The 11,543-nt window shown below is 40.1% G+C and overlaps 1 protein-coding gene across 9 annotated transcripts in view; it reads right to left on the bottom strand.

Annotated features, from left to right (window-relative positions):
• PHLDB2 (pleckstrin homology like domain family B member 2) overlaps nt 1–11,543 on the bottom strand; it is a 73,301-nt gene that overhangs the window by 29,160 nt on the left and 32,598 nt on the right. For all 9 annotated transcript variants that reach the window (XM_081002636.1, XM_081002635.1, XM_081002638.1 and 6 more), the window contains 3 exons: nt 10,971–11,354; nt 8,303–8,446; nt 6,907–7,044 (listed from right to left, as the gene is read on the bottom strand). In XM_081002636.1, coding sequence (XP_080858762.1) covers nt 6,907–7,044; nt 8,303–8,446; nt 10,971–11,354 — 666 coding nt within the window. The remainder of the gene's footprint in view (nt 1–6,906; nt 7,045–8,302; nt 8,447–10,970; nt 11,355–11,543) is intronic.

The raw sequence follows: 11,543 nt of genomic DNA, 5'->3' as shown, positions 1-11,543 counted from the left end.
TTGTCAACAAACTTTTCAGTGCAAAATGGGTTCTCCAATTTATTTAACTATATTTATATACTGCTTAAATAAATAAAAATCTCTAAGCAGTTTATATAACATATTCACAAGAAAATCCCAATAAAGTAAACACATAAAACACATATAGACATAAAGGAATTATCAAAATGTAGCTAAAGTTATCAGTTTTAAAAACATACATACCGGTACATAATCAAATTACATGTCTGACTAGGCTTGTCTGAACAAAATTTTTTTTAGCAGGCATCAAAAACAGTACAGTGAAGGCGCCTGTATTTACTAGATTGGTGCAACAAGTCTTGCAAGTCAACAGCTTCTCAAACCTAAGCTTTGCTATTCCATTAAAAGGACTGAGCACCACTCATGATAAAAACACTTCTACCTAGCATTCCTCTAATGCTAGCTGATGTTAAATATTAGCAGTAGTTTATAGCAGCAATAGGAGTGACTTTCCAACTCTGGTCTATCAGTAGCAGGTTGACAGCTGTGCATATACAATAAGGGAAAGCCAAGTGTAGGCAAACTTTTCTGTTTACTATATGCAGCTATTTCCATTACATTATGCAGATCAATGGAATGATAAAAGTGATTGGATTGGATTTTTGGAAGCTCCTGATCTAGACAGTTGTACTCCCAAAGGAAACCAGAAAATATAATAAAGATTCTTCAATGTGCTGGGAAAGAAAATACAAGATTTTATGCCTTTGCAATGAAATCTGGGATAAGGATTATGTCACCAGACATGTCACAGTAGGCACTGTCCAATAGGTGCTCATATATATTAGAGAGCACTGCCAGTTCTGAAGATAGAAGGTAGTTCTTTATATGTTATGGCTTAAAATACCTGGAAAATGGTTTGAACATTTCCTGCGATGGGGCAGGAAAGATGAACACATGTACCATAGGCAATGGCAGAGCTAAATACCACTCTCTGAACAGCTACTGTCTATTCTGTCTTATGTATAGTCTTAAATACTTTTTCTGCATTTCCAGAGCTTCTACTTCAAACACTCTTCTTTGCTGGGGTAACAGGGAAGCTACAGAGAAAAGCTAGCATAGTTTATTGCACAGTGGTGCTAAATACAAGGCTGTTATTGAGCTCATCTTACAAGGGAAGCAGTTAATTTGGGAGGCTAACAGCTGCATGCTACGGATGGAGAAGGAAACCTGAGACCAAGTGGAAGAGCCATTTCCTTTTTCTTTTTAGGATGCGGTGTCTCAATAAAGAGAGGAATTCTTTTTCTTAAAGCCAAAGCAGCATCTCCTATGGACTCTTAAAAAAAAAAAAAAACCAAGCACAAAATAATTTGAATCCTCTCTACTGAAATAAATATTCACTAGCGCAAACATTTCTATTGAATGTGTTTTGTGCTATTCAGCTATGAATGTGATGAATGATGGATATGTGCAAGAACTATGTTTTATAGAACAAAAAAGGGCAAGCGGAAGACATGAATAATCAGCAGAAGGCTCTATCCTTTACCTCCAAAACCTTTCACAATTTTCAGGCAGAGAAATATATAATGTTCCAACTTTGCACATCACAGTAAACTGTGGTTTGTGGCTTACCACGAGCAAGTAGTATACTAGTGCATACTATCCAAATTGCTGCCCCTTTGCTCCTCTTCTGGGATGAAGAGCAAGCCATTAAGCTTGGCTTATCACTATGCACAAACTCAGAATTATGCTTTATTTTTTCCTAGTAAACCATGATCACGAAGCCAAGGTTTGTTCTTGGCTTCCTGAGTGTCTGTATTCTTGGCTTGTTGCTCCTGATCATGCAAGCTAAGGTGCAAAATTGATGCAATGAGGCAGACTAGCATACCGCTTCTGCATGGTAAGCTATGATCTGGGCTGACGTCCAGTTTCATGATTATCACATGGAACAAGCAACAAAATGATTCATATCCCCCAACCTGTCAAATTAGATCTCGACAGGATGCTAGCACTTTTGCAATATTTTTGTTTAAAGAAGGGGTGAATCTCCACACCTCTTTAATACATTTGTCCAGCATTCAACCAGAGAACAATAATTTCCTTTATCTTCTCTTTATGTTATGCAGGGTTTTGTTTTGTTTTTTACTGACAACTACATCTGCAGTCCTTTGCACAACTTAGGCATTTTGTTACTAGCAGGAAAAGACTCAGATTTAATGGGACACACCAGGCAGCTATAAACAAGTAACACGGGAAGTTGTAAATGAGACAGTTACAAAACACTGAACAGCAGTTTGTGATGCTAGTAAAGAATCATAATTTTTCTCTGGCACTTAGGAAGTCCTAGAATGCATGCACATGCGCAGTTTAGAGGATCTCGTGGAGCAGCCAATCCCATACTGACTACATACCCTTTGATGCCAGAAAGGAACCCACAAGCTTAGCCAAGAATCCAGCTGGGAACTGGCCCAGATCAAACTCCTGTTTCTTAGTGCTGCCGCCACCATCCTCCATTTCCTTCCCCTAGCCACGAGAGGTCTTTTTCCACCCAGGTGAACATGCATGATAGAGATTGCAGCTCACTGTTTTCCTTTCCACTAGATCTTTGCTATTAGGAAGAGCTGGGAGATCCTGACCAGGAGATAAGCAGCAACAGAGAAATGGAAGCGGCAGAGGTCCAGCGGCAGGGGGAAGTTAAGAGCCACAGCCCATCCTGGATACCCTTCCCTTCCTCTCTGGCAGCTGTGACCGTGTCAAATATCACCGTCAAGAGTCGCTGCTTGGATTCCCAGCTGTAGCTGGAAGCGGTGAATCCTATCTGTTCCCTACACATGCACAAACAAGGCAAGGAACTTCTTTCCTACAGAGGAAATTCCACTGAGTACACCTGTTTTCACCAGTCTCATCTTATATCAAAGCCATTTTCCCACTGGGAAGATAATTCCATATAAGCTACACTATGGGAAAAGGGCATTTTATACATGTCTAAGAAATACAACCTGTATAATTGCATAGAGCCTAAATATAATTTTAAGAAAGTTCTGGAAATATGAAAGTCAGTTCTGAACTGCAAAAAAAATGTCACCCCAAATAAGATATAACTGAGATGGCTGGGCTAAGTAATGCATTTTGTCTCCTGCCTTAGGGCTGGACCATGTGAAGTTCAGGTCTAATGTTTTACATTCCCATTAGCAATATGATTCTATAAACTGATATTAAATTTATAACAGAAGCACTCAATAAGCTTAGTACCCATTGGCATTGTCAGATGGTTGGCCAAGACTTTATAAACCATGGCTTATAAACTGGTTTATAAACCATGGTTTATAAAGCCAGGATGAGCATCATAGACATATGCTCCTCCCTCACCCCTCCTTTCAACATCAAGATACAGTGGTACCTCAAGTTAAAAATGCCTCGGGTTATAGGCGTTTCAGGTTACAAAATCCGCTAATCTGGAAGAGTTACCTCGAGTTGAGAACTTTGCCCCAGGATGAGAATGGAAATCGTGTGCCCCATTAGCGAAAGCACACCTCTAGTTAAGAACAGTTTCAGGTTAAGAATGGACCTCCAGAACAAATTAAGTTCGTAACTAGAGGTACCACTGTACTGGCTTACATTAGGCCAGAGTTCCCTGTGCATTTGAAATGGGAAACTGACCTTAATTAAGGATAACAAACCAGAAGAATAAGCTTAGTTTAGGCCCCATGTGAAGTCCTCCAAGATCCTCCATCTGGCCTTCAAGATTCCTCCCAGGCCACACCTTTCACAAACACTGCTCAGCACCCTTGCTAGAGTGCTTCAGCCTAGCTAGAATGTGTTCTTGATCTGAGATTACTGCATCTTGTTTGTCAGGATGCAGAGACGCATCTCTCTGTGTAGAAACTTCCAACTTTTGCATGGCTAGAACGTGCAAAAGTAAGATTCGCATCTATTGCTCTGGCCCCTTCCCACCACTAGCATGTGGGAACTCTGCCCCATGAGGGAATACAGTCCACAGCCTGGAAAAGGTTCCCCACACCTAGGATAAAATATTTAAAAATTATCCATAATGTGAAGATTTAAACACTCAGGGTCATCCAAAGAAAGAGATTAACAACAGATTCTAGGCAGATAGAGCAAAGTGCATATAGCCTCACCACCCAACATAACTTATGGAACTCATTGCCACAGGATGTGATGATGGCTACTAGTTTAGAGAAAATCATGGAAGAGGATATGCCTGTCTATATGGCTATGAGGCACCTCCATGTTCAGGGAATGTATGTTGCTTCCATGCCTTGGATGTGGGCTTGCCAGAAGCATCCCAGAGGCATTGTGTTGGCTCTATGGATCTTTGGCTTAATGCAGTGAAGCTCTTCTTTTGTACTAATTGTCTGTCCTACGAACATTTATCCAAGCTCCACTGATCCTTCATCTTTTATTCAACATTAGCAAATAGTACACAGCCTAAATTCAGCGGTAGTCTCATAATGCTGGCATTTTTTTGCTGACATTGAATTTAGTCTTCCTGCAAATTAAGAAATCAAGTAAACTAGGTTCGATTTTATTCAAAACATTTTAACTTAATATAACGTACTCAGGTGGTTGTGAATGTGCAGTTTCCTTTTCAATTGCTGCAGAACAATGGGATTTGCTTTGCAGTAAATTACTGTGAAAGCATAAGTGGTTCAATATTCTGCAGCGTGTTGTATGGTGTCTATGGTCTTTGAAGTAGATGAATAAGATTACAAGTAATATGAAAATTCTCCCTTTAGTCTATTTTAAGCAAGCAGATGGAAAGCTGATTATGTTTTCATTCATGATATCTCTTAAGAATTTCACAAGCTTCTGAAGCAGGTGTCCTTAAACGGTCAGATGACTTTGCATAAGACTTCCTGTCAAACAGGTGCCTAGATCAGCAATTAATTCCAGTCTTAACTCTTTCCATAAACATCAAGCTATCACCACCGCAAAACAGACCTGCCATCATTTGTGCTATATATTTTTATGAATGAAATGGTTTTGTCTTTCACAAGTTGTACACAGATATCATTTCACTATTCACAAATCTCCATTCACTGGTGGAAGAGATCAGAACAGCTGTTCAGAAGTGAACAGAAATACCAGAAAACGGAATACGAGTGGGGAAATGATACCACATGGGCTTTAAGGCTGAAGGAAGATACTGAAGGAGTCAAAATGATACATGGGAAGGATGCAGGTGTGAACTACAGCTGCTCCTTACAACTACCGTATTTACTCGAGTGTAAGGCGCACCTTTTTTGGCCAAATTATGTCACAAAAATTAGGGTGTGCATTAGGTTTCATGGCACATTAGATTCAATTGCAAGCTTGAAAAGCACCGCTGATGCAGCAAATACTTTGGGGGTTCATAGGTTTTGAAAACTTAGGTGCGCATTAGATTCGATGGCGCATGAGATTCACGTCAATACAGTATCATCAAACCATTTGTAAACCACTAGAAACTAGAAGCTACAAAACCATTTATTCCAATGGTTCTTTCAGGAACAGCGTGTTAAAAAACAGAACTCACAGAGCAATCCTAACTAGTGCATCTCCTACATACATTAAGCTGCAATCTAAATATGTTGTTGTTGTTTAGTCGTTTAGTTGTGTCCGACCCTTCGTGGTCCCATGGACCAGAGCACGCCAGGCACTCCTGTCTTCCACTGGTCAAACTCTAAATATATACTATAATATAACACAATAATATATATAATAATGTATATATAATAAAATTATATTATTATTTTTATAACTGCCAACGGTTGTGAAGGCAGTGTAAATCTTCTCTCTGTTGGGTGAATTTTAGTTACAGGCATCCTAATTTGGCCCATGGAACTGTCTTTCCACAGCCATAAACACTGAATCTCATAGAACATCAAGGCAGATGTGGGACGGCTAAAGCTGCAGCTGCAAATGAACAAGCAGGAGCCTCGCAATGTGCTCCAGATTGTTTCTCTGCAAGCAGAGCTTGCATCCAGCAGCTTTTAAATTTGATGCCAAATGCATGCTCCATTGAGGCAAGTTCCATACAAGAGTTCCCAATGGGAGGACCGATGTAGGAGGACTGCTGAAAGGGTAAACCATTTATATACACATATGCACATCACTTCTCACATTCCTAAAAGCTATGGCCATGGGGTATTTTTTTTTACTGGCACACAACTTTGGACCTAATTTAGTGATTATGTGGATTCTCATTTTTACATAATCTTGAATTTCTGGAATGTGATAACATTTCATTAAAATGTTACAGTATTTGCACGTTGGCTTCCACGTTACACATAAAATGATTTAATGTAATGTTCAATGCTCTTTTGCAATTTAGATTTTGAGTTCCCCCTCAGTATTCTGTAGCAGGTTATCAAAACATTATGTTTAGGAGAGCAAATTACAGGCGTGCAAAATTTAATGTACTTAAGCTAAAAATATGTAGCCATGAGAGGTAAATAAAATTCTCAAGATTTTCACTACTATGAAGGAAACCCATTGCAGACAACATTATTAAAATTGCTGAACATGCACAATAAGAAAAAGACTGTAGACACCACATTAAAGTGCAGAATCCCCCCTGTTATGCCTTACTCGTGTCTACTCAGAAGAAAATCTGAGTTTAATTTGACTTACTCCCAGGAAACTGCAAATGATTGCAGCCTTAGTTCTCATTCTTCATAATTCAACATGTTGTGTGTTTTCTTAATAACTGTGTTTCTTCAATAAGTAACTAATTATAGCACCAATGCCCAACAAAACCCATACCAAGTTCAAGTTATCTTTCTTTTTTAATTTCCACAGTGGCTTCTAAATTAGTTCACATAATTTTTTATTTCATCTTAAAACAATGCACCATGACACACTATTTTCTTTTGAAAATACCAGTTACTGAAATTCCAATTCTGCACAAAAATATAATTAAAACAGGGATACCATAACTTTATTTACCTTGGTCTTTTCACCAATGGCATTTCTCTCCAGCTCAGCTATCTTCCTGTTTAAATGATCCAGTATTTCCTTCTCCTTGAGAAGTTCAGCTGTTTCAGATTTCTGCTCCCCATCCAATAGGGCACATTCCATATCCATCTAAGAACACGAAAAAAATTTCTCAGCCTCAAGCCAGCTCACAAAGAAATACTGACACACACTTTTTGAAGGCCTATTCATGCATGCTGCATATTTTAAAACACACTGTGATGCAAAGCCACATTAACTTCTCTTGAGATAGTTTAAGACATGTACAAAAACAGCATGCTATTGAAAACGGAATCCAAAGTTGGCAATTTTTCAAGAACTTTCTAGTGCTTCTGCTTCTGTCTGCTTGTAGTATTTTCACTTCCTCATGGCACAGTTGTTATGTTGATCCCTTTTGCAACAGCTGCTCCCCCTTTACTAAGGTTATTCACTAGGAACTGAGTCATTTGCAGGTTGTTTTTGGCAATGTGAGATCCCAAGTAAAGCAGAATTCAGAAGGGATTTATAATTTAACGGTGCCGTTCATTTCCTTACGCTTTGGCTATGGCAGATACCTCTGCAGTACTCCCAAGTAATACTTCGCAGTTCATATTTGCAATTTTGTAGCATTCATTACTTACATGACTGCAATCCTAAACACACTTACTAGAGGGTAAGCCCCCTTGAATATAGTGCGGTTTATAGATTAGACACCAAGATCCAAGCTGTTGTCCCAATGAGGATCACCAACCCCCACCCCAAGCTGCTATAGCACCCTTCACTTGGATGTGCTATTGTGCTATCATTCGCATAGGACTAAAAATAAATGCTAACACCCAATGTGCTGGTGCTAAGGAGTGTGGCCAGCAGGTATATCAGCATCATGAGTACAGCTACTGTAAAAGGCACATTCTTGCTGTGCCTTCCATAGCTGTCAACTTTTCCCTTTTCTTGCAAGGAATCCTATTCAGAATAAGGGAATTTCCCTTAAAAAAGGGGAAAGTTGACAGCTATGGTGCCTTCATGTGTTCACAAAATACATGTGGTGGCATGATGACCATTGTACCACGGGCAAGGTACCCTTTTGGCCCAGCTGAACAGATGGTTATCTCCCCACCAAGCCATAGGCCAACTTTGACAGGTGGGCAGAGCCACCTGTCAATCTTCAGCTGATAGGCAGGTAAGCATGGCTTGGGGGGAAATGGGGGGGCAATTTGGACCCACCAGAAGACCAGGTTTGATCCATGGGCTAGTGGCTCTCCAGCCTTGTTTCATAGCAACCAACATTTCAGTAATCAGATGAATGTGTTTTATGTACACCTGCAGCTTCTTGCAGCAAGATAGAGGCTCAAATCTAATCAGATAAAAACAAAGAGAATACTTTTTATACCTCCCTAGAGGACTCATCCATCTGATCATTTAAATCTTTGACCTTCTGTTCAAGTTCTTCCAAGTTATTCAGTATTATAATGCGCTGTTCTTCCATCTGATTAAGCTCCAGTGCTCTTTGTTCATCACTTATGCACTCTGGTGTCTGAAAGAACAACAAGGAAGTGTTGTTACTTTTTAAAAATACAAGTTCCCAAAATGTATGTTTTCTCATTGCTCCACCCCCACCCCAACAACTGCTCTTAGTATTACCTAAAAATACCAGGCCCAAAACGTTGCTTAAGCCAGCAGATTTTTAAGAACAACAGCAGCAGAATTGCACTGTATAAATCAGATTTTTCCCCTCCTTTGTTAATACTGTTTTCTCATATTCCTCAAAGGTGCTGTTTCAAAACTCCTACCCGTTTACCTATTGGACAATATGGGAAGATACAAAAACTAGTGTCAAGGCTATTTTCTGAGCAACTATTTTCTGCATCCTGTGATTTTTTTCCTGGGGGGATGCAGGGATACACATACTCCTAAACAGTTTGTGAATCTTTGTACTTTTGTCCACTTACTGTATTTATTTTCCCCGATTTGAACTATAAAATGGTGATTTTCTTGAGTCAAAATGAGAGTACCCCTAAACATTTTTTTTAATAGAAAGAAAAGCACTGCCTGCATCAAACTGCTTTAAACCCTAGCACAGGCAGAGACTGATAGCACAACAATCTCTTCAGGTTAATTCACACATTGCCTGTGCTTAGGACTGCATCCCTGGTGTCCTGACTATGGCTTTTGTGTTCCAAGGGGGGCTGGTTAGTCTTCAGAGGGCAAATTAGTTGCATAAGGTCACAAGAGTATTTCTCAGTATCAGAACTACACCCAGGACTCAGTTCCTATTCTCTGTCCTTTGCCTTAAATTACTAAACCATATGCCCTTCTCTCAGACATCTGTTAAGCAATACAGTTTTGGAGCTACAACTCTGGCATTTTAGAACAAATAATGAATTGCATTCAAGTGATCACTGCTCTTGCTATTAACATAATATAACAGATTTTTTTTAATGAACTGTACTCCTCACTAGCACTAGTAATCCTAACAGGAAAGCCCCCTTTTCACAAGAATCCCTGCTCAGCTATTTCTAACACTGCAGCTTGGGTTTCACCTTCCTAGCAGAGAATTAACAACAGGGCTCCTCACTTATAGGAGGCAAAGTATAATCATAAGGAAGAGATGCAAGACCACAATCCTGTAAAGACAAAGGGGGGGGGGGACATTATAAACAAGCACATGAAGAAGGGACTAGATGATTATTGCAGGGTGTGGGTCAGTTCATATAGCAGTATAGTGAGCAGTATAGCCCATCACCCCAGGAACAGCACTATGTGCTTTGAGAGGGAAAGAAGTATAAAGGTGACATGGAACAATTCCATACATCTCTCTCTCTCCTTATGATATGAAGAATGTACCAAAAGGGAGAAACTAACAGGACTGTCCCTCATCCTCAGCCTAACCCAGTTGGTCACTGCTGCAACAATAATACATTTTTTCTTATATGATTCCCTGTTCACCAACAATACACAGCAGCATCTGCCTCCTGGGAGCTCTGTGCAGAGTGTTTTAACTTCTGAAAAATTATTATGCTGATCCCATGAGAGCCCAACACTTCTACTAAGACCTGAAGATTCAGGGTTCAATTTTTCTAAAAAGTCAATTCCGATCTCTTCGGGGTGTCGAAAAAACTGCAGCCTGGATTCCCCTCTCTCTCTGCCCTCCCAAAACCATTAGCAGTCTGCTGATCATAGCTCAGTGGGATGTGCAGTGCTTGTGTTGACAGTTCCTGGCACCATGCCATTCTCTAGTACAGGATACTATAAGGTCTAAAGGGCTCGAGGATGCGAATTCACTTTTCTCATCCTAGTTTTACTTTACCGGCTGACATATAACATTCTGTGTTTCCTGGAGGCAACTGAGCACACCCAGACATCATGAATCCTCCCTTTCAAATAGCATCACACTACACTTGTGGACAAACAGTTTAACGAAGACCACTTTGAGAGAGACAAGAGTACTTATTGCCCCCCTTTTTATTTTCTCGCTCTCTAGAAAAAAGTAACGTCCAGAGGCATAAGAAAGGTCTAACTGACAGCTACTTGTTGTTTCATTTGGACCATATGTCAGCATTGAAAAGAAAAGAAGTCACCAGCTTTTATTTTTGAATACTGATCTGGTTGCGTATTTTGCAATGGCTTCACTTCCCATCCGTTGCTCTGATTGGTGCCAAGGGGACGGTGCACTTCCTGGATGCCGCCACAGTGTGGCAGCCTTGAATGTAGCCTGCACTACTATATGAACTGGGCTCTCTTTCTTTGGTTGTCCAACAGTGATGGCAGCTGAAAATCAAGTAGACCCCCCCCCCCTTGGCAGTGGCAGTCAGTCACTAACAAACAGCATTGGGACCTGTCTGTGAAGAGGAGGTTGGTGCTGTTCAGAAAAGAAGTTACAAGGTGTTAGTTTGCACTTATCTGGATTGTGGCCTCAAAACTGGCATTTCTAAGCTAAACATATATATAAACGCAGGTTTGCAATTGAAACTTGTGGATTTTAACTATTTCTCATGGTAACTGATCTAACACAGAACGGGATCCCCAGCCAGTTTGTCTTATAAAGTATTTGCCATTACCTTGGACATGATGCTCAGGTAGGACGATTCATTGGCACTCTTCAAGAAGGGAGAAGAAGGTAAGGGTGATGTTGTCCTGTTGTCACCTAAATGTTTATTTGTTCTCATCCCTCGGGGGGTAAAGAATCCCATAGCATTTTGACCTAGATCACTGAACTCAGAGAAGTCGGAATCTCCAGTTGGCATCTGCAAGTGATTTCTGAATCTCGTTTCGGGAGTCATCTGAGAATCGTCAAAGACAGAATCTTCTTCAGATACCTGAAGCTTTTCAAGTTCTTTATTGATTTTCTGAACATCAGCTACAGTTGTGACAGTGGCAGGATCACTGTCTGGCTTGGAATATTCTGCACACAGGTTAAGAATGGTCTCCAGCCGCTGACGCTCCTAATATTTGAAAGAAGCAATGAAAACCATTAAAGGTGAGGGCTAGGATACATGCATAAATTAATATTAGCATCAAACTGAATGAAAAGGGTACTTAAAAACTGGCACATTGATCCTGAATCCTATATCCTGGAATGTAGGCATCATGGATTTCAATCTAACATTCTTCTAATTAGCAAGCAATTCATA

The sequence above is a fragment of the Podarcis pityusensis genome, assembly GCF_964106645.2.
Source record: "Podarcis pityusensis genome assembly, chromosome: 4".
Taxonomy (NCBI): Eukaryota; Metazoa; Chordata; class Lepidosauria; order Squamata; family Lacertidae; genus Podarcis; species Podarcis pityusensis.
The sequence above is the reverse complement of the archived record's forward strand: the minus strand, read 5'-3'. Positions and strand labels throughout refer to the sequence as shown.